The sequence below is a fragment of the Eurytemora carolleeae genome, unplaced genomic scaffold, assembly GCF_000591075.1.
Source record: "Eurytemora carolleeae unplaced genomic scaffold, Eaff_2.0 scaffold539, whole genome shotgun sequence".
In the NCBI taxonomy this organism is placed as follows: domain Eukaryota; kingdom Metazoa; phylum Arthropoda; class Copepoda; order Calanoida; family Temoridae; genus Eurytemora; species Eurytemora carolleeae.
In genome coordinates, this window is record NW_019396441.1 from 190,757 (window position 1) to 214,877 (window position 24,121).

Sequence of the window (24,121 nt, forward strand, 5' to 3'; positions counted from 1 at the left end):
CATACAGATATGTTACATATTACAGATATATGTATTACAGTATTACAGAATACCTAGATATGTTACAGTATAGTTTTTGAATCTCTACATCTTTGCATGGTAATCTTTGACTATTGGATATTAAATGATCAATTTTATTTTCATCAATCAATCAATCTAATCATCAAGCCATCAAATTTATTGTAAATAATCCAGTAATTTTTGACACTATTCTTTAATTATTAATCAATATAATTATAAAAGTTACAATTTAATTATTAACCATAAAAAAACAAAATATATTTAGCACAAAAACAAAATATATTTGGCACAAAAACAAAATATATTTGGCAAAGCAAACAAAATATATTTGGCACAAAAACAAAATATATTTGGCAAAAAAAAAAAAAATATATTTAGCACAAAAACAAAATAAACTATTAATTATAAACAAGCTACAAATAATAACTAGTTATGCACCAGCTTCCTTTTGCCTTTTTTTTTATGAAATTCTAATAATTTCTCCATTGTTTCTAAAGCAACAATTGCTCAAGTCCCTTTTGTTGTGAGTTGAGCGATTATCGTCTTCTTTCTATCCTTTTATTATAAAATGTCTCGACTAACGATTTTTGTAATCTGTAACTGATATTTACCTAAAACATTTTTAGTCCTTTAACAGTAATATCGATTACAAATTTCAAAATTCATGACGACATTTCTTCATTAAAAGAAAGCACAAAGACGACAGTTGTCTGGTCTGTATTATCATGCAGAAATCTGGTGTTGGAACATTACATAAAAGGACATTTCATATGACAATAGGACATTTCATATGACGATAAGCCATACTATATGACGACAGGACATTTCATATGACAATAGGACATTTCATAGGATGATAGGACATTTCATATGACGATAGGACCTTTCATATGAAGATATGACATTTTATATGACGATAGAACATTTCGTAGGATGATAGGACATTTCATATGACGAAAGGACATTCCATATAACGATAGAACATTTCATATGATGATAGGTTATTTCATATGATAATAGGACATTTCATTAATAGGGCATTACACAGAAAGGACATTTCATAGAAAGGAAATTTATCGAAAGGACATTTCATAAAAGGACATTTCATAGAAAGGACATTTCATAGAAAGGACATTTCATAGAAAGGACATTGCATAGAAAGGACATTTCATAGAAAGGACATTTCATAGAAAAGTCATTTCATAGAAAGGTCATTTCATAGAAAGGACATTCTCATAGAAAGGACATTTCATAGAAAGGACATTTCATAGAAAAGTCATTTCATAGAAAGGTCATTTCATAGAAAGGACATTCTATAGAAAGGATATTTCATAGAAAGGACATTTCATAGAAAGGACATTTCATAGAAAGGACATTTTATAGAAAGGACATTTAATAGAAAGGACATTCTATAGAAAGTATATTTCATAGAATAGGACATTTCATAGGAAGGACATTTCATAGAAAGGACATTTCATAAACAAGCCATTTCATACAAAGGACATTTCATAAACAAGACATTTCATAGAAAGGAAATTTCATAGAAAGGACATTTCATAGAAAGGACATTTCATTGACAGAGAAAACCCTTTGATAGAAAATTTCACAGACAGAAAAGAATTTTCTTAATCTTTTTACCTCATATTCTGGGAAGAGTCCTATAGTGAAATCCATGTTTATCAATAAAACAATAAAGACCCGCATTTTTTCTTGAAATTAGTAAAAAGTGGAAAAGATTTTTTTTATTCTTTAGAAAATATATCATATTTTGAATAAGGCCTCTGTGAATCATAAAGTTCAGCTTTATTAGGCAAAATTATATTCTGTCTTTCCTGTCACACTGAAAACTCCGGTTTATTTGAAGTACTGACCCGTATTTTAGGCTGCTAGAGCAAGTTGTGTACAGTATACAGCCTATAGCTTTTAAAACAGCTAGGTTGCAGTACACCAAATGAATTATAGGGAGATTAATATGTACAGTTTATTTTTACCATGGCGGGTTTACGTTTAAAGAGAGAGCGTGCAGAGACCATTATCGTACTATCGTTCTGCAATATATTGGTTATAACTGTGAGGAGTGCAGAAGTAAACAAACGCCACCCAAGCGTGTTTTGCGGCATACGAGCTCCTCTCTTGGTAATCAGAAATAAAAAAGTTAACATTAAACCGCTTATTTCTTAGAAATAACACCATATTGACCTCTGCTGATGGCCTTATGGTGTACAATATTGTTAAAGCTTTCATTATTGCTCCTCAGTTTAAATACGCCACATGCAGCGCTAGAAAAAAAATTATGAATTTTCAGTATGGGAGTAGCAAAGCTGGGTCACTTAGTACAACTTTTAAGTCGTTTTTGATTTGTATGGCATTTATTTGTTGGAAATACAGGTATTACCCTATTGTTCTGTCAATGGTAAAGCTACAAATAAGACATATAAGAGACCTACGACCAAAATCCAAGCAATTCTTCGACTTTCAGATATAAAACCCAGGTTTATTGGGACACCTTGTGTAAAACTGATTGACCCTGCATTTATATATATTTGAAAGTGCAAATATTATCAGGATTATAGGGAGTTACTAAGGAGGGAGGAGGGGGGTTTTCCAGGGGGCAGGGGATAGGGAGTTACTAGGGATGGAGGAGGGGGGGTTTTCCAGGGGGCCAGGATTATAGGGAGTTACTAAGGAGGGAGGAGGGGGGTTTTCCAGGGGGCAGGGGGTAGGGAGTTACTAAGGAAGAAGGAGGGGGATTTTCCAGGGGGCAGGGGTAGGGACTTTCAAGGGAGCGGGGGTGGAAGCAGTTTACAGTGCAGTGCCAAAGTAAACAAAAGAAGAAAAGAGAATGATGACAAGAATATAAAAAATAGAATATTTGTATGGTCTGTACCCAATACCCAATATTTAAAAAGATTAAAATTATAAAAGAAATAAATGTTAAAAAACAGTGCAGTGCCATTTTAAGTAAAGAGGTGGTGGGTCCAAACGACAGTAAAATGGTGAATGAAGTATGAAAGATTAAGAATGAAAAATGAAGAATGAAAAATGAAGAATGAAGAATGAAGAATGAAAAATGAAGAATGAAAGGATGAAGAATGAAGAATGAAGAATGATGAATGAAGAATGAAGAATGAAGAATGAAGAATGAAGAATGAAGAATGGAGAATGAAGAATGAAGAATGAAGAATGAAGAATGAAGAATGAAGAATGAAGAATGAAGAATGAAGAATGAAAAATGAAGAATGAAGAATGAAGAATGAAGAATGAAGAATGAAGAATGGAGAATGAAGAATGAAGAATGAAGAATGAAAGATAAAGAATATAGAATAAAGAATGAATAATAAAGAAAGAAGAATGAAGAATTAAGAATGAAGAATGAAGAATGAAGAATGAAGAATGAAGAATGAAATATGAAGAATGAAGAATGAAAGGTAAAAAATGAAGAATGAAGAATAAAAAATGAATAATAAAGAAAGAAGAATGAAGAATGAAGAAAGAAAGATAAAAAATGAAGAATGAAGAATGAAGAATGAAGAATGTAGAATGAAGAATGAAAGATAAAGAATAAAGAAAGAAGAATAAAGAATGAAGAATGAAGAATGAAGAATGAAGAATGAAAGAATGAAGAATGAAGAATGAAGAATGAAGAATGACGAATGAAGAATGAAGAATGAAGAATGAAGAATGAAGGATGAAGTATGAGGGATGAGTATAGAATGAGAAGGTTACACCGGGTTTTGTATTTCTCCGGGTTCTCTGGAACCCCCCGGAGGAGATTTGATTGTTTCTCTGGGTCTGACGGAACCTTGTGGCGGGCGGGTCGAGGATTCATGTCTCCAGGATTATATATAAAATATACATTCAACTATATACATAGATATTTCATGAAACCAAACTCCGCTACTCCTATTCTCCCTCATGGCGGATCTAACGGATACAAAAAATAAGTGGATCCAACGGATCTCGTGCATAAAGCGGATTCAGTGGATAAAACAGATTTAGCGGATAAAACAGATTTAGCGGATCTAGTGGATTTAGCAAATCCAATGGATTTAGCGAATTCTACAGATCTAGATCGGATCCTGTTGATTCCACTGACTTTTCGGATCCATGGAACTAGCAATTTTAGCTATTATACCAGATCAGTTGGTTTCAGAGGATCCAACGGACCTATAGAGCGGATTCAACGGCCGGGTATAGCAGATGTAGTGGAAAAGCAGCTGTAAAGAATTTAGCGGATAAATTATTAAATTATTTTGAAATTATAGTTATACACTAGCCAAAGTGCCCGGCGTTGCCCATGGAATTAAAAAACTAATCGGAAATAGGAATAATTAGTTTTTTCAGCTATAGCTAACATTTATATCTTTATATAGGAGCAAAGAGGTTTATTAGAGAAATAATAGTTTTGTCAGCTATAGCTAACATTTATATCTTTATATAGAAGCAAAGAGGTTTATTAAAGAAATAATAGTTTTGTCAGCTATAGCTAACATTTATATCTTTATATAGGAGCAAAGAGGTTTATTAAAGAAATAATAGTTTTGTCAGCTATAGCTAACATTTATATCTATATATAGAAGCAAAGAGGTTTATGAAAGAAATAATAGTTTTGTCAGCTATAGCTAACATTTATATCTATATATAGGAGCGAAGAGGTTTATTAAATGGATTACTCTAGCCATGGAGTCCCCGGCGTAGCCCAGGTTTATAATATTAATCATTGTCAATTACTCGCACCCTTTACCTGCGCTTGGTATTAAACCGTTCAAAGTTGTCCACATTGGACATCGATATCAAAGGTTCTTGATATCCTTTAAATCCTGTATATCCCGGTATATCCCTGAATATTCTGATGATATTATAAACTAAGGATAATAAATTGTATAAGACTGACATAACAATTTATAACAGTGTAAAGATTAACTTTACTATGTTCTATATTCATGAATAAATATCTGATTTCAAATAATCATTATTTTTCGTGTCGTTTATCTGTCTGTTTGTATCCAATAAACGTCAAAACGGACAAAATTTTTTTAGGCAACTCACATAGGTGATGGTTATGATGGCCCGGCTGGTTTTAATAATAAAACATTGCCTGGAAAAAATATTTACAACTTATATATATAGAAGAGAGTGTGTCACATTTCTATTTGTTTTTCTCTAACTATATATTATATATCTATCTAACTATGAATTATGTCTATCTAACTATAAATTATATCTATCTAACTATATATTATATATCTATCTAACTATACATCTATCTAACTATTTCTCTATCTAACTATACATTATATATCTATCTAACTATATATTATATATCTATCTAACTATACATCTATCTAACTATTTATCTATCTAACTATATATCTATCTATAACCTTTTATCTATATATCTATCTATCTATCTATATATTTCTCTGTTTCTCTCCTAAGATTGAAATAGTTTGGAAATGAAGACAGAAATTCTAGATTTATGTGTCAACTCCTCCACAGGGGAAAATATTCTTTGTTTATTCTTAGACAGGGGCAAATATTCTTTGCTTATTCTCAGACAGGGGGAAATATTCTTTGCTTATTCTTAGACAGGGGGAAATATTCTTTGTTTATTCTTAGACAGGGGCAAATATTCTTTGCTTATTCTCAGACAGGGGGAAATATTCTTTGTTTATTCTTAGACAGGGGGAACTATTCTTTATTAACTCTTAGACAGGGGGCAATATTCTTTGTTTATTCTTCGACAGGGGAAAATATTCTTTGTTTATTCTCAAACAGGGGGAAATATTTTTTGTTTACTCTTGAACAGGGGGAAATATTCTTTTTTTTAATCTTAGACAGGGGAAAATATTCTTTTTTTAATCTTAGACAGGGGGAAATATTCTTTTTTTTTAAGCTTAGTCAGGGATAAATATTCTTTTTCTTAAATCTTAGACAGGGGGAAAATATTATTTTTTAAATCTTAGACATGGGGAAATATTTTTATTATTTAATCTTAGACAGGGGGAAATATTCTTTTTTTTAATCTTAGACAAGGGAAAATATTCTTTTTTATCTTAGACAGGGGGAAATATTCTTTTTTTGATCTTAGACAGGGGGAAATATTCTTTTTTTACTCTTAGTCAAGGGGGATATATTCTCTTTTCATTCTTAGACAGTGGGAAATATTCTTTGTTTATTCTTAGACAGTGGGAAATATTCTTTATTTATTCTTAGACAGGGGGAAATATTCTTTACTTATTCTTAGACAAGAGGAAATATTCTTTACTTATTCTTAGACAGAGGGAAATATTCTTTACTTATTCTTAGACAGGGGGAAATATTCTTTACTTATTCTTAGACAGGGGGAAATACTCTTTGTTTATTCTTAGACAGGGGAAAATATTCTTTACTTATTCTTTGACAGGGGGAAATATTCTTTACTTATTCTTAGACAGGTGGAAATATTCTTTACTTATTCTAAGACAGGGGCAAATATTCTTTGTTTATTCTCAAACAGGGGGAAATATTCTTTGTTTATTCTTAGACAGGGGGAAATATTCTTTGTTTATTTTTAGACAGGGGGAAATATTCTTTGTTTATTCTCAGACACGGGGAAAAATATTCTTTGTTTATTCTTAGACAGGGGGAAATATTCTTTGTTTATTCTCAGACAGGGGGAAATATAAAATCTATTTTTACCTTAAAAGTTTTTTTTATTTTTTTTATTATCCGGTCAGTGTTTCGTAAAATCTAAAATGTTTCATAACTTTTATATTATTTGAGATACAGATCTAAAACTTTTTATTCCATTGATAATGTAGGGGAAACCATGTGCCACATTTTAGTATTTCCCAAATATATTTTTTTATTTTATACATCTCTCCGATGTACCGTTAGTTTTTTTCTATGCTATATTCGAATTCAGATCCCCCAGACTTTTAAGGGTTAAATGAAATCAAAAGTGCGTTTTTTAAAAACCAAACACCCCCCCCCACAACACCCCCGCCTTTCCAGTTTTCTTTGTTCTTTTCCTATCTTCATTATTTAACTCTGTTCGAGGACTTCACGTCATCTTGTCTTCTGGTCCCTTCCCCTCATCAATCATTTCTTCAAGAACATTTTTATATTTTATTATAATTTCTTTTTACAACATTTCTTTTTTTTCCTTTTTCTCTTTTTCTGCTCGTGGCGTAGTTTCTCTCCTGGTTTTTATTTTATTTTTGTCTTTTTCCTATTTTATGATTGTTTTTTTACAATATTTCTCTCTTTGTTTTATGTCTCTTTAAAAGTGTTTTTTTTCCCTTTCTATTTTTCTTATTTTTCAGCCTTTTTCCCATCGTTTTATCTACACTATCTTAATATCCTTTACTTCTTTAAAATTCTTGTATTTTTTTATTCTCGTTTTTCTTTCAAATATTTATTTATTTAAAAATAATTTTAATCTATTCTTGACTTTTTTTAAGTCCCACATCATTAATATATTTTTCATATTCTAGTTTAAAATTCTTTCTTACTTACTTTTATTTTATTATTTTCTCTTAGACTTCACTTCCTTAATAGCTTTTGTCATTCTTTCCTTTTTTCAGTTCTTTCTTTTCTTATTTTCCCCCCTTTTATCGTCTTTTAGTAACCTGTCTATAATGCTTTGTTACTTCAACATTACTCATTTTCGGTCATTTTTGTCCTTTCTGTCCTTTCTGTCCTTTCTGTCCTTTCTGTCCTTTCTGTCCTTTCTGTTTTTTCTGTCCTTTCTGTCCTTTCTGTCCTTTCTGTCCTTTCTGTCCTTTCGGTCCTTTTTGTCCTTTCTGTCCTTTCTGGTCCTTTCAGTCCTTTCTGTCCCTGGACTAACCCTGTATATAAATAGATTAGGGTGTGTATATCTTTACTCCACATAATGTTTACTTGGAGTAAATGAAGAAAAATCTGTTCCATTTTCTGGTCTTGTAGATTTAAAAACGTTTTTTATGGATTCTCATATAACACAGCTACTCTCTACCATTGTCGTTCAATTTGTTAAGTGTTGTCTGAATCTTACACAAACTTTTAGAAACTTTTATAGAAATATTTTTCACAAGAGAACAAAAGGTTTTCAAAATAAACATGGAGGGGAAGGGAGACACAATCACATCCCATATTTAACATAAATACCAAAAATCATAAAAAAAAATTTACATTCAGTATTTGTTTAGTACACCTAAGTACAGTTATAAATATGATTAATATGTGGGGGGGCATGTAAAAAGGGGGGATAGTCCCCTAGTTTCCCTATTCTGCAGAATTCCCACATAAATGGTATGCGCTCAACCATCAATGTCTACTTCTAAGTTATGAAAAGCCTGAAAGTCCAACGGAAAATATTGAAAGTCGATGAAAACTATCCCACGCTATAAATGTACACTGCATGTATATGTATATACCTGTATCTGAAATATTAAAAGTTAAAAACAACTTTAAGTATACATTTAATCCTATTTAGGACTTTATATCAAAATAAAAGTAAAAATTTTATGACATTCATCCAATTCATCGTATAATTTTGACACAGTTTTATATCAATTTCTCGAGACAGGAACATCAGATAGATGTCTGATATGTATCGTTCAACGCCTGATATTCTCAGGTTTTATCCTATACCCCCTTTGATTTTTCCTTTACAGTCCCTTTAAGAAAATAATATTAGCAGATTTTTTTTGCAAAAAAATATTGCATAGGACGGGATTTCAAACTTAGAGTTCTAAAGTTGTTAAAAATGAGTTGGCCTTGAAAAATTGTAAACAATTATACAATTTGAACATTTATCAATAACCAGAATTGCGCCTTCATTTTTAAACTCCTATGGCATTATGAGGTAGGGGGGAGGGAGGGACGCGGCCCCCGCGAGGCAAACTAGCGTTAAATTATCGACATTGCTAGCTTAGGTGTTTTCAAGCCAATTTGAAAATAAAAACTTAACCTCGAGACACAAAATGATTTTACACTCTCCGTAGGGACATTTCTTGCAATTCTGCGGGTATTTTATTGCCAATTTATCCGGACCAATGAGAGATCAGGATTCCTGTCACGTGATATCTCCAGCCAATGGGAAAGTTTGATGAAGTGAACCATGAAGAAATGTTTCGAGGATTTATGTTTTCCCCGTGAAATATTCATGATATAAGAATGAGGTGTGAGAGAGGGGAGGTGGGGGGGATATTACGAACGAGGGGAGGGGTGGGGGATAGAAACAATGAAAAATGTCGCATCCTCCAAGTGTAATGGAATGCATAAGAATAACTGAGGTAATTCAAATTTTACCCCATGAAAAAAGTATTATAAATAACTTAGAGACCTGAATAAAAACAAATTCAAATTTTGCAGAAGTTTCTGTACAGATATTAGTTTAGGTTTTAAGTAGGTTGGGAAGTTGGGAACCCAGCTTTGCTTGAAAACTAAACTTTCTCTTATAAAGTCAACCCACTTTGAGGCAAACCGGTAAAGGGGTTCCTGAGCTATGATCGGAACAAGTACAGGCAAACAGGAGATTACCTTTTATATATATGTTATAGATATTTCATTAAATGTGCATCAAAACGAAAAATACAAAAATTTCGGAAGGAAAAAAATAATAATTCAAAATTGAAAACTCTTGGTACTAAAGAAAAACTATTTAAATTTTGAAAATACGGTTTATGAATCTTGAATATTTTCTCCTTAAAAATTAACGTTATTCTTTTTTTCCTGATTTTCATTAGTTATTACAGCAAGCGAGAAAAGTAAAACATTGTTTTTATTTTCTACTGATTTTTCAAAAGATAAAATAAATAAAACTGTTCGACTAAAAACTTTTATTTAAAATAATTATTAATAAAAATATATAAATATGTGCATAAATTAGACCTATAAATATAAGCATATTCCAAAACCCGGTAAATTAATTAAAAATATTAATTTTTAGATTTTCCAAAAAATCTTCACGATAGCTGCCGCAACTGCAAGGGACTGTTGTCGAAAATCTAAGTGACCCTCCATTCAAATAATGGCCATGCCTGATTCACGCAATATCCACTCTACGGAATATCTGACCTTCTAACTTTCCGACCTACTTCAATAGCGGACCTACGAAAGATATTTTATTTTGTATATTTGAGTTAGTATAGGTTAAGACAATTTATTGACCAAGCGTTGCGGCTAGGACAGGCTAGGGGACCGAGCGCCACGGCTAGGACAGGCTAGATAACCGGGTGCTCTGGCCAAGTACATGTCCAACTTACAGGTGAGAAACCACATGCAAGTAGGTCGGAAGCGTAGTGGATGTGGCGTAGGTCAGAAGTGGATTATAATTGATATGCGTAGGTCGAAAGATACAACATCGAAATTTATTTTATTAGAAAAATTGTCTCAGACAAAGCAATCTTTTAATGGAGAATAACTTGAAATTACGCCTAAAATCTCTTTAAATTACACTTTCACACAACTACAAAATACTATCAGTTATGGCAGATGTGCGGAGGGGGGTATGTAAACTAATAATAGCTGATGTGCGGAGGGGGGTATGTAAACTAATAATAGCTGATGTGGGGAGGGGGGTATGTAAACTAATAATAGCTGATGTGGGGAGGGGGGTCTGTAAACTGATAAAAGTTTTTTTTTACGCTTAATGGAAAAATCAATTAACGTTAACAATCCTTAAGTTTTGAATTAAAAATGAACAGAGTTCTCAATGGTAGAGTTGATGACTTCTTTGAAAACTGACATGATTCTAATATTTCAATTCCAGTCGGGTAAACTGTATCATCCATTTATCAGTATCCGTTCCTGTCTTGTAGACCATCTCTTCTTGCACACACATCGTCACATCGTTGACAGCCTTTAGGTAGTTCGCCGCACCTAGAATTAGAATGTTGGGGTTGACAAATTAAATGATTAAAGGATTATCGTTGACACTATTCAGGTAGTTTCTCCGCAGAATTATGATGTTGGTGTCTACAATTAAAGGATCAAATGATTATTGCACAAAAATTACTCGGGAAGAAGATGATTCCCCCTTACCTTAAAATCTTTGGAAAAAATTGTTGGTCTGGATCCAATAATTTATGATGATCTTTTTATGGATGTTTTGAGGGGATTGAGGGTACTTTTTCAGGGAATGGGATTGGGCCCCATTGTTGGATTACGTACTCATATATTTATTTTATACATGGTGATATGTAAAAATTAAATTCATAAATATTGCTTTTCTGCAAAAATAAGTTTATGATTTGATTTGATTTGATTCAAGTGTCAAGTTCTGCCTTGTATAGCCTGTATGCATACCGTACAATTATCTCTAGTTCTGCTTAAAACTCAGTCTGGTATTTCAAATGAATGGTTTCTGTGATTGTTACTTAGCAAGATACTTTCCCTCAAAACTGAGGTGCCCAATGCCCATGCCATGAGTTTTAAAGCATGATTCAGTTTTAATCTGGACTTGATCCAGGTAAGTGCTGGGATCATTTCTGGATCAGGGTCCAAAGAGTTAAAAACTGATTTGAATTGTGAATCGGGTTTTAAAACTCACATCATCTGATGGACACCAGAGCCCGCGATTTAAAAACTTCGGCTTTAGCTGTAATTCCTTAAACCCGACTTTAAGGCACAATATTTGACCCAACTCTGACGACAGCTTGTGTCACGTGATTGACAGCTGCAAGATCTTCGACTCGACTTTAGGAGTTAGGCCCAAAGAAAATAAAACCAACCTTGGTTGATTTTAGTAAAAAATAAGGCTCAATGCTAAGAATTGTTCTCATAAAAACCCGGAATCCACCAATTCCTACCATAAAAATTTACAAGATAGAATATCAAACCGGTTTTTTTAAACTCAACTCTGCGGAAATAAGATGCAGCTTAAATCCGAAAGCTCAAGTCATAAATAAGGCCCAAGGACAGCTTAGACCTGAGCCGTATTTTCCCGAATTTTTTAAATCGCGGGCTCAGATAAAACTAAATTAATTAATCTACTTACTTTGGATAGTTGACATATTTCTCTGGAGCTGATCTGCTGTAGTAGGGGTTCAAGCATGTAGCAGACTGCCAGAATCCATCAGGATTTACCAACCTCACCTAAGCCAAAGTTCATAAATTCTAGGATAAACTTCTAGAATAACTAATATCCTTATAAGATTTTTCAATACTTTAAACTTTTATAATTTACTTTGTGTTTGTGTCTAGAGGTTTGATGAATAACAAAAATGTGTTAAATACATATTGACTTAATAATTCTTGCCATTCATTTCCTTTCAAAATTTCCATTCCATTTGATTTTAATGTTTAGTTATTAGGTAAAATTAAGGGTAGCATACTGAGCCTCTAATCTGAATGTCCCCTTATCGTTAACTAACCATAACTAACCATTAGATTTCCGGCTAAGGCTAAAAAGCTGGAGAATTCCCAGCTTGGTACTTATGGCAATGGTAATTTTTTAGAGTATTCTTATTTTAAACTTACTTCACACTGTTTGTATGGCCAGCCTACACAGCTCATTCTGCAATCTCCAATTGGTTCATCAGGACCTGCAGAACTTCCTTCAACAAATGATGGTCCAATCGGTATGATAGGTTGAGGTGGTGGTGGCAGAACTGGATTTAAAATATCAAACAGCCAACCCACAATCCCTGCAAAACCAATCAATGATATTCATCAATATTTTTTAAATCCTGTTAACTTCTTTTCAATGAAAACCTACAGACCTGGCTGCTGAAGTGGTACAGAACATCTGCTCTCGGGGTTTATACTACACTCTTGATACTAAATATCGAACAATGTACAGATGAAAATAAATTTGAATATTGAAAAAGAGAATTTTAAGAAATTAAAATAATGAAAACTGTAACCTGTTCCTTGCCACCTGGGCATTGAGCATGATGGGGTCCATTTCTAGTATCTTCACTCTGAATAAAAAAGATTTGTTTGGCGGTAGAGTCATGGATAGGTCGGAAATCTTATGTAATTTTTCTCAAGCTTTAAGCTAGGCAAAAACCTGGTTATCAATTATTGGACATATCATCTTTACAAGATATGTATACATGTTAACTCTACCTGATGGAAACTGGGGTGTATACAAGCCCTTTGTCTAGTTCTGGTTCCTGATCCACAAGTAACAGAACAAGCACTCCAGGAGGACCATGATGTCCATGTTGGTACTGTCAAAGGTTTGGAGAACTCAGAGATTGATGTTGAACCATCTTTCATAAAGGATGGCATTGAATCATCTTTCATGAAGGATGATGATGAACCATCAGTAACAAAAGTTGATGTTGGCCTATTCATGACGGAGCTTGATGATAAGCCATCCTTGATAAAGGATTGAGATGAACCATCCTTAATAAACGATGATGTGCTGGTGAATCCTGGGGCTAGGGGGGGTATCTTTGGTCTTGTGAAGAAGGAAGAATCCGCAAATGAAGAATCAGTAAAAGAAGATTCAACTGTGCTAATCTTGTTATCTAAAATTAGAAAATTTAACACTATTGAGCCTTCCCAGGATGCTGTTGAAATCTGTTACAAACATGCACTCACATTCACATATACAACAGCTTTTTAATCATTTTACAAACTTTCTGATAAATATTGATAATTATGAATTAAACCTATCATTGTATAGTTGAGTCCTTGAATGGTGGCTACGATCCATGGCATGTGATCAAGAACATTTGTATGAACTCCAGGTCTAAAATTGAGATAAAAGTTATATCTTTAAAGAACCTTTGATCCTAAAATATCATATACTTCAGACCTGTTTACACATGAGTGTGGCTCCATGAAGAAAGACTAAACTCAAATATTGAAAAGAAATAATGGAGTACCTTGGGTTTGGACCATCTCCACAAAATGTTTCTCCAAATGAAACAATTCCAATTATGGTTCTCATCCCGAACCTAACATAAAAAACTATTAGTTTACGAAGAGATAAATTTCAGAAATGAAAAAATTAATAATTTGTTTGAAATTATGGTATGAAAGAACACGGCTTGCAACTTTGTAATTATTTGTAACATATATTATAATATATATATAGATAATATGGATCTAATGATAACAAAACATATAGTTGTATCAAAAGTTAAGATTATCTTGCTGACCTAGAAGCAATCAGTCCACCACCTGAATCCCCTTTGCATGAGTCTGTCTTGCATCCTAAGATGGTGTCTCCGTCCCCTGAAATAAAAATGAAAATAAAGGATAAAATATAAATTTTCAAGAAAAGAAGGTAATAAATTAACATGAAGAAAGAAAATCTACAAATATACTTCGGGGCAGAGGTTTTTTTTTTCAAAATTAGCTAAACATGTAGAAGAAAATGGAAAAAAGGAATATAAAAATGTCAAAATATTTGTATCTACTATCACCTAATTATTTATATAAAATGTTGTTAAATCTAAAATAAAAAATAATTATGTAAAAAAAATCTTTGTGCCAGAGCAGAATAATATCAGTAAAAATTTGCCAAGTTTTTGCTAAACCTGTAAGACCATATATACTTGCCTAGAGCACATATCTGTGTTCCCTGAATGTTCCAGATTTGTTTAGAGTTGCAGTTTTTTTTGGAAACCATCTGAAGTCCAAAATTACAAAAGCATAATTTTCATCACACTTTACAGGGGGAGGGGAGGAGGTTTTTAAATATGTTTTTTTTTCATGCCGGAATTTAAGCCAATAGGATCCTGCAGGCTATTCACTAGATATAGAAGCTCAAAGTCTGTCTATTTTTGTGGCAGACAACGTGCTGGGTCAACTATACTATGAACAATAGACGTGCTGGGTCAACTATACTATGAACAATAGACGGGCTGGGTCAACTATACTATGAACAATAAATGAGCTGGGTCAACTATACTATGAACAATAGACGGGCTGGGTCAACTATACTATGAACAGTAGACGGGCTGGGTCAACTATACTATGAACAATAGACATGCTGGGTCAACTAAACTATGAACAATAGACGGGCTGGTCCAACTATACTATGAACAATAGACGGGCTGGGTCAACTATACTATGAACAATAGACAGGCTGGTACGAGTAAACCCTAGACTTATATTGGTTCGGTTCAAGCAATGATTGGTCTCATGTGAAAGCTAAACAATCTTGTCCCCGGCCCCATTAAATGAAAAATACTTAAATCATTGATATGCTTTTGGGATTTTTCCTTCATTTTCGCCATTTGTAAGATGTCTGAGTTGGCTTTAGATGACACATTGACCATGCCGAACCCGACCACAGAAACTGGGGTTTCTGCCTCCATTAGGTATGTATCAGCAGGTCCTGATATAACCAACTAAAATTATCTTCCAATAACAAAACAAGACATTTTTATGATTCTTTTGATAACAAACACAGTTATCAATTATCCATTTAGAAATCCAAATATTTTCAAAAAATATTGTAACAATAAAAATAGTCCGCAGTCTTTTTCCGAATAAGTATAATAACTTATATAAAAAAACACACAAAAATGTTGTTATTATGCAGTCTTACCAGGATATTTAAGTTTACAAAAAAGGGGTTTAAAAAGAGTTCTGCAGTTTACAAGGGTTTACAATTTTTTTTTTGATATAGTGCAAAGTTGCAATTGGTCTAAACTCTTGCTTTTTTCAAAAATGATGAATAGAAAAATAGTTTTGTTTTATCTTCTGTCAGAGTAAACGTTTTACTTCTTGTATTAACAACAAACTTTTTGAGCATGCAATTCTGAAATATATACAAAAAATCTCAGATTTTTGTGGAAACTTTTTTAATGTTTTAAAACGAATAAAACAAACCGCTGCCCATGATTCTATATTTAATTGTTGTTCCTGGAAGACAGGCCGGCCATATTGCATCTGAGAAGGAGACAGGATTTGTCATTTCCAGGAGAGCAATATCATGACCCTTCAGAATATCATTGTCTCGAGAACTAGAATACATCTTGTTAAAGGGACTGTACAACTAGAATACATCTTGTTAAAGGGACTGTACAACTAGAATACATCTTGTTAAAGGGATTGTAGAACTAGAATACATCTTGTTAAAGGGACTGTAGAACTAGAATACATCTTGTTAAAGGGACTGTAGAACTAGAATACATCTTGTTAAAGGGACTTTTGTAGAACTAGAATACATCTTGTTAAAGGGACTGTAGAACTAGAATACATCTTGTTAAAGGGACTGTAGAACTAAAATAAATCTTGTTAAAGGGACTGCAGAACTAGAATACATCTTGTTAAAGGGACTGCAGAACTAGAATACATCTTGTTAAAGGAACTGTAGAACTAGAATACATCTTGTTAAAGGAACTGTAGAACTAGAATACATCTTGTTAAAGGGACTGTAGAACTAGAATACATCTTGGTAAAGGGACTGTAGAACTAGAATACATCTGTTTAAAGGGACTGTCGTCGTAATTTTAATTTAAAAAAAGAAAGGGGCATTTGCATGCCCAATTAACAACTGTACCGTTTACACCTTAATCTGATCAATATTGTGGAATATACTATAGTTTTCTTAGATTGTGTTTTCAAAAACAAAAACATGGACTCCTAGTTCATTCTTGATCCGACAAGGTACCGTTGTGAATCAGCCATGCCTTTTTTAATGGAGGGTCACAAAAACCAAAAAAAATTGAGATGTTTATTTTTTAATATTTATGTTAAATTTTTTTATACCTGAGGTTCCATCCGGGGTGCAAGTGTATTTTTCTGACAGATGAGGGCTGGGCAAAAGAGTTTTTTAAGCTCGTCATCCCAAAGAATACCTGAAGTTATTAAGTGTTAAAATTGGATCAAGCTACAAACTAAAGGAAAAATCTGAGCTAAAAGTCTAAATTTCCGATAGAGATCTAAGAGTTGTTTTAAAACAGCTAATTTACATTCCCCAGATCTAGTTTATATCCTTAAGATCAAGCTTATATTCCCAAGATCAAGTTTATATCCCGAAGTTCTATTTTATATCCCAAAGATCAAGTTTATATCCCGAAGTTCTATTTAATATCCCCAAGATCAAGTTTACATCCCGAAGTTCTATTTTATATCCCCAAGATCAAGTTTATATCTCGAAGTTTTATTTTATATCCCGAAGATCCATTTTATATCCCCAAGATCTGGTTTATTTCCAAAAGATCCATTTCGTATCCCCAAGATCAAGTTTATATCCCCAAAATCATGTTATATCCCCAATATCTAGTTTATATCCCAAAGTTTATATCCCCAAGGTCAAGTTTATTTCCTCAAGATCTAGTTTATATCCAGATCAAGTTTATATCCCCAAGATCTATAGTTTATATCCCCAAGATCAAGTTTATATCCCCAAGATCAAGATTATATCCCCAAGATCTAGTTTATATCCCCAAGATCTATAGTTTATAACCCCAAGATCTAGTTTATATCCCCAAGATCTATTTTATATCCCCGTGATATGAAGTATGATATTCCCAACTCTACCTGGAGTTCTGAGGGGAGAACTCTGTGACATCCTATTGGACAATTAGGTCTGAAATAATAACACCTGTACAAGGGTTGCCTACATACACTAGGAAAAGCATTTTAATCTCACTAGAAGTAAATGATTTATTTGGTTTACTGTCACGTTTATCTCAAGATAGTCTGTTTGTATATTTTATAACTTACCGTGGGACCGAATTTAATGAATTGTCTGGGTAGCTGAACTGCCTTCTGCCAGTTCAAACAAATTGAGTCTTTGCCACAAACTCTGATTTTCTAATGTGGTAGTCCTTAGATTTGTCAAATAGTGAAGTCTGTTAGATCAAATAATCTTAGTTTGAAATATCAAAGGTTTACACCATCAATGTGCGAAGATTTGGGGATTAGAAAATTTGATTTTGTGTCAAAGATTTAATTCCTTTGAATCACTGATTCAAATTATTCCTGAATCTTTAACTTTGAATAAGTGGTTCAAATTTGAACCGGAAGTAGGTAGTACAGTGACGTAGCTAAAATTTTTGAAATTCTATCCCTAGCTGCTTATTGGTTGGTCCGGTACCACAAATGAACCAAAGGTTAAATTGTCGAGAGCTGTATTTTCCCACCGAAGTTTAAACTTTTTTTTTCATATTTCTACCCTTTTCCTTCAACTTTTTGCACACTGCAACTTTTAGAAGCATGGTATATCCGTTAAGCCGTCTTACCCAAGAAAAACAATTGTATTCTTTTGAATTTCGTTTGAATGAGAAATGCCATCAAGGATTTTGTATTTGTGACCTTTACAACGTATATTTGCAAAATGTTAAGGCAGATTTTAAGAGATGAAACAGTTTCAAAATACAAAATTCTGGGAGATCACAATCAGAACAGGTATTTCGCTGTTTAATAGTAAAATGGTTAAAAATATCGAAATCTATCTGTCACATATATATGAAAAATATCATTTGTTTTGTTAATATCACAATGGTTGGATAAAAAAATTGAACCAAAGAATTGTTTCATGTCAAATTCATATTCTTTTATCCCACCCAGAACACACAATATTATTTTTAATAGGGACACTCACGCAGACAGATTTCGGCGTTTTTCACAAAATATATTATGTTTTTTTGTAGAACTTAAAATAAAATATTTTATACCTACAATTTTCTGCTGTAAGCAATGGAACTGAGCAGACACTCCGCGATTCTCTAAATTATTTTGCGTTTTCATTTATTAGTAAAACTCAAACTTTTTAAATAGTTCAATTTCTCTTTTTATTTTTTTTTTTAAAGTGAAATGAACTATACACTTTTAAATCTATATCTGAAAAAAAATTCTATAAAATAAATCATGGATTTCTACTGTAAAACGAGAAATTAACTGCTCTCATTTTTAAAAAAGCTCTGTTATTCAAATAAAATATTTTTTTTATTCACCTGTTACTGTGTAGACAGTGTGCAGCCGTTAAAAGAAACTTTTCACTAAAAACATCTTGTTTTATTTATTTATTTCTTTAATTTAAACTTTTCATTTATTTATTCAATTAAATTCAAACTTTATTTTTTTTAAAAAGAAGTTTTTTATTCTTCTTTATTTTTTCTTTTTTTTTATTTTTTATTTTTAATTTAGCTTTTTCTACCTTATAAGAGTGGCGCCACAAAAAGGAGCTATTTCCTAAAAGCAAAAAGTACAAAAATATAAATTGTTGACATTGATTTGACTATATTATTAAGGAAAACGGCCATCTGGGACCCGTCAATATTTGTGATAATTAAAGAAACTTTCGTTTCAGTTTGAAGTGAACCTTCACTTAAATTGGAACATTGCCGATTAACTAGGGTACCCTTCAAGCGTTCTCTTCCTTATTCTACAGTGATGACCAGAAACCTCTGGAAAAGGAAGACGACTTTTTAGGCACAAATTATGACTCTAAATAGTCCAATGGACATGAGACACAGCAATTGAAGAGTTTTAACCATAGAGAATAGAATATATATTAGATGGGAATTTAGAGAATCTCTCGGTATGAATTTTTTCAGTCCCTTTCAGCCTGAAAGGGAGTTCAAAGTGTGCAAATCATGTAAATGTTCACAAATTATATGCAGTAGAGTACATTAATACAGTATGTTCCCTAGACTATTCATTTCAATTTCGAATTTTTTAAAGCTGTTTAATAAACTTTATAATAAAAACAATCATTTGATTTATAGTTATAACGGAAAATCATCGTTTGTAAAGTGAAAGGCATAGAGTCTATTTGAAACGATCATTGGTCAATTATGAAACCAGCCTATTTCATAATTTGGTTTTCTTTTAACAATAATTTTAGATTTTCTATAAAATGATATTCCAGGGCCCAAAAGGTTATATAGCATAAATATGTGAAGTACACCTGCAGTATGGAAAGTGGAAACAGTGCAACAAAAGGGCCGTTTTACACTTTATTCTAGTAAATTCGACTCTAATATATATTCTATTCTCTTTGGTTTTAACGACCCATTTTACTTAATTATAGTAATTTAATAAGCCATGAAATAGTTTTTCATCATCATTATGCAATACCAGGCCGTATAAAAAGGCCACCTTTCCGTAGTAGATTCAGTCTGGGGTTCACAGGCAGAACTACTACTACTCTTCAAACCAGGTCTCTCTATATATTTATATTCCCCTAAACCCTCCCTCTCTAAAATCTTCTTGTTTTCAACTTAATATTTTTATGCATCTTTTATACTTGTGAAATTTTCCTTATAAACTGGGCTAGTTTTTAAACTTATGTATTTTTATGCATCTTTTATACTGGTTAAATTGTCCTAAAATACTGGGCTCGTTTTGAACGTATATATTTTTATGCACCTTTTATACTTGTTCGAATTTTATCAAATTTTTAACTTGTAAATATTATATGTCAATAAATCAAACTTTAAATTCCTGTTATTCAATTCTGCGAGCACACTGTGAAATATTACAAGTCTTATAAATTTCATCAAAAGGTCCAATTGATACTTAGACTGAAATCTATCAATTTTTAAATTGTTTGTTTTGATTCAAATATTCGAAAGAACATCACATAACAACCTCAAATGCAATTAAGTATTGCTTTAATGTCGTCTTCCTATTCCATTGATTTCTGGTTATCACTGTAACTTGACAAGTCCAGCTAATTCGCACAATAGAAAAACGACAATTGAAAATAAACCAAAGACTAATCATGGATATCTCATTCATTATTGAGCTGAGAAATCTTTAAAGGGTACCAATGCAAATCGGACATGCCACTATTTTCTAATGAAGAGTCATTTGAAGTTAAGTGTACAGTCCCTTTTATGTTAAAGCTTTTAATACTCATGCTTTAAAGGATGTTTAATACATTTTATCTATGTATCCAATTTACTGTTTTAAAAATCAAAATAATTTAACACTTGTTGTGTTTTTACCATCATAGTAAACACAGTTTATCTGAGAGTGGTAACTGGTTAATACCATTAAACACAGTTTATCTGAGAGTGGTAACTGGTTAATACCATTAAACACAGTTTATCTGAGAGTGGTAACTGGTTAATACCATTAAACACAGTTTATCTGAGAGTGGTAACTGGTTAATACCATTAAACACAGTTTATCTGAGAGTGGTAACTGGTTAATACCATTAAACACAGTTTATCTGAGAGTGGTAACTGGTTAATACCATTAAACACAGTTTATCTGAGAGTGGTAACTGGTTAATACCATTAAACACAGTTTATCTGAGAGTGGTAACTGGTTAATACCATTAAACACAGTTTATCTGAGAGTGGTAACTGGTTAATACCATTAAACACAGTTTATCTGAGAGTGGTAACTGGTTAATACCATTAAACACAGTTTATCTGAGAGTGGTAACTGGTTAATACCATTAAACACAGTTTATCTGAGAGTGGTAACTGGTTAATACCATTAAACACAGTTTATCTGAGAGTGGTAACTGGTTAATACCATTAAACACAGTTTATCTGAGAGTGGTAACTGGTTAATACCATTAAACACAGTTTATCTGAGAGTGGTAACTGGTTAATACCATTAAACACAGTTTATCTGAGAGTGGTAACTGGTTAATACCATTAAACACAGTTTATCTGAGAGTGGTAACTGGTTAATACCATTAAACACAGTTTATCTGAGAGTGGTAACTGGTTAATACCATTAAACACAGTTTATCTGAGAGTGGTAACTGGTTAATACCATTAAACACAGTTTATCTGAGAGTGGTAACTGGTTAATACCATTAAACACAGTTTATCTGAGAGTGGTAACTGGTTAATACCATTAAACACAGTTTATCTGAGAGTGGTAACTGGTTAATACCATTAAACACAGTTNAAAAAACACCTTTAAAATTTTTTTTTGCATTTTTTACTTTTTTCCTTGATCTAACCAATAATAAGTATTCTTAATCAAATTTTCAAAGAAAAGTATAAAAAATTCTTCAGCCGCTAGTGGGTTAAAACATTTTTCAGAACATATTATTCAGTATTATACATTTTTCGAATAGATTTTTTTATGTTAACTTACAGTTTCTTCTTGCACTATAACTCTTGGTTCCACATCATCTCTCTAATCCATATTTATTATAAAAATGAAGAAAAAAAACTAAATTTAAAATATTAATTTATAAATTTAAATAAATATGTATTTAAAGTTCCTTGACTCGGTTTTTTGTGTTAAACTGGATAACAGCATGATAAGGGGCAGCCTAAAGTAGAAAAAAAGGAAATAAAAAATAAGAAAAAAAAATATTTTTAAATAGACCTAATGACCTAATTTTATTCAATAGAAAAACCATCTTATCGCTTAAACATGTTACTGAAATAATAACTAGCTGAAAAGCCCGGCGTTGCCCGTGGAAATTTTTTTTAATGTTAAAAAATATTTAAAAATTTAATTTTTTTATTTTGAAAAAAATATATTTCGATTTTTCAGCCTATAACACCCCCCGGCCATACCTGAGTGTTCACAAAAATGTCAGCCCAATCGGTCCAGCCGTTTGGCGGGCTATACACAACATATATATAAACGAATGTCTTGTTTTCTAATATAGATTAAACTCAGGTCTAAGCTGTCATTAACTTGAGACCAATTGGGATTTAAGTTCCTACTAATTTTCCACAAAGTTGGGTTTTTGAAACCGGTTTAATATCTTATATTTGGCGGATTTTCATGGTTGGAATTGGCGGATTCTGGGATTTGATTAGAATAAGTCTTATAATAGAGTAAATATATACCATCCCTATTTAAACGTTAACAAGGTTTTTTTTCGAAAAGAAACTGAATGCCTGAGATTTGGCAAAAATATTGTTTGGCTTAGTGACATTCCCTTACTCATCTCTTGATGGGAGCTTTTTGGCTGACGAATCCTTCTTAGTAAAAATCTAATAGTAATTATTTCTTCTAAAATAAAAAAATTACGTAAAAACGCGATGGAAATGTCCAATAACAATTTCAGCTTTCTAAAAATGCTTAAAAACTTCATTTGGTTGTGTTTAAAATTCCGAAAATTGCGGTGTTTTGAGAATTTTGAAATTGGTGGATAATCCATAATATTCGAATTTATAAAATCAGTATTCTAAAATTTTCAAAAATCCTATTATTTCACTTTTGTTTTCCAGTTTTCCTGATAAGTTTTCGATCAAATTTTTGTCAATTTAGATGTATAAGAGTCCATGACCATGTGTTTATTCTAGAAACTTTGTAAAAAACCAAACAATTAAGAAGAAATTAATAATTACCAAACTAAGTGGAAAAATAATGGCATCTAATATATTATTAATTACTCAAATTAAATGTATTGTTCAGATATTAGAGCAGAGTGTACACGTCCTACACATTGTTTATTACAACTGAAACTGGGAACAGGAGTTGGAACCATTGATTACCTGGAAACTGGAGTTGGAACCATTGATTACCTGAGAACAGGAGTTGGAACCATTGATTACATGGGAACAGGAGTTGGAACTATTAATTAGCTGGGAACAGGAGTTGGAACAATTGATTACCTGGGAACAGGAGTTGGAACCATTGATTACCTGAGAACAGGAGTTGGAACCATTGATTACCTGAGAACAGGAGTTGGAACTATTGATTACCTGAGCACAGGCGTTGGAACAATTGATTACCTGGGAACAGGAGTTGGAACAATTGATTACCTGGGAACAGGCGTTGGAACAATTGATTACCTGAGAACAGGCGTTGGAACCATTGATTACCTGGGAACAGGAGTTGGAACCATTGATTACCTGGGAACAGGAGTTGGAACCATTGATTACCTGAGAACAGAAGTTGGAACTATTGATTACCTGATCACAGGAGTTGATTGATTACCTGGGAACAGGAGTTGAAACCATTGATTACCTGAGAACAGGTGTTGGAACCATTGATTACCTGAGAACAGGAGTTGGAACCATTGAATACCTGGGAACTGGAGTTGGAACCATTGATTACCTGTGAACAGGAGTTCGAACCATTGATTACCTGGGAACAGGAGTTGGAACCATTGAATACCTGGGAACAGGAGATGGAACTGTTGATTACCTGGGAAGAGGAGTTGGAACCATTGATTACCTGGGAACAGGAGATGGAACTATTGATTACCTGGGAACAGGAGTTGGAACCATTGATTACCTGGGAACAGGAGATGGAACTATTGATTACCTGGGAACAGGAGTTG

At 32.6% G+C, this 24,121-nt stretch overlaps 1 protein-coding gene across 1 annotated transcript in view; it reads right to left on the reverse strand.

Moving 5' to 3' along the window:
• Positions 1-10,607: 10,607 nt before the first annotated feature.
• LOC111703387 (uncharacterized) overlaps positions 10,608-24,121 on the reverse strand; it is a 15,655-nt gene continuing 2,141 nt past the window's right edge. The window contains exons 3-21 of the mRNA XM_023475315.1: positions 22,100-22,150; positions 21,970-22,011; positions 19,061-19,095; positions 18,858-18,902; positions 18,579-18,629; positions 17,440-17,488; positions 16,666-16,754; positions 15,817-15,917; positions 15,171-15,286; positions 14,506-14,575; positions 14,103-14,178; positions 13,827-13,898; positions 13,611-13,690; positions 13,060-13,466; positions 12,855-12,911; positions 12,711-12,768; positions 12,469-12,635; positions 11,987-12,084; positions 10,608-10,869 (exon numbers count right to left, since the gene is read on the reverse strand). Coding sequence (XP_023331083.1) covers positions 10,785-10,869; positions 11,987-12,084; positions 12,469-12,635; positions 12,711-12,768; positions 12,855-12,911; positions 13,060-13,466; positions 13,611-13,690; positions 13,827-13,898; positions 14,103-14,178; positions 14,506-14,575; positions 15,171-15,286; positions 15,817-15,917; positions 16,666-16,742 — 1,464 coding nt within the window. The 5' untranslated portion in view covers positions 16,743-16,754; positions 17,440-17,488; positions 18,579-18,629; ... (2 more) ...; positions 21,970-22,011; positions 22,100-22,150 and the 3' untranslated portion in view covers positions 10,608-10,784. The remainder of the gene's footprint in view (positions 10,870-11,986; positions 12,085-12,468; positions 12,636-12,710; positions 12,769-12,854; positions 12,912-13,059; positions 13,467-13,610; positions 13,691-13,826; positions 13,899-14,102; positions 14,179-14,505; positions 14,576-15,170; positions 15,287-15,816; positions 15,918-16,665; positions 16,755-17,439; positions 17,489-18,578; positions 18,630-18,857; positions 18,903-19,060; positions 19,096-21,969; positions 22,012-22,099; positions 22,151-24,121) is intronic.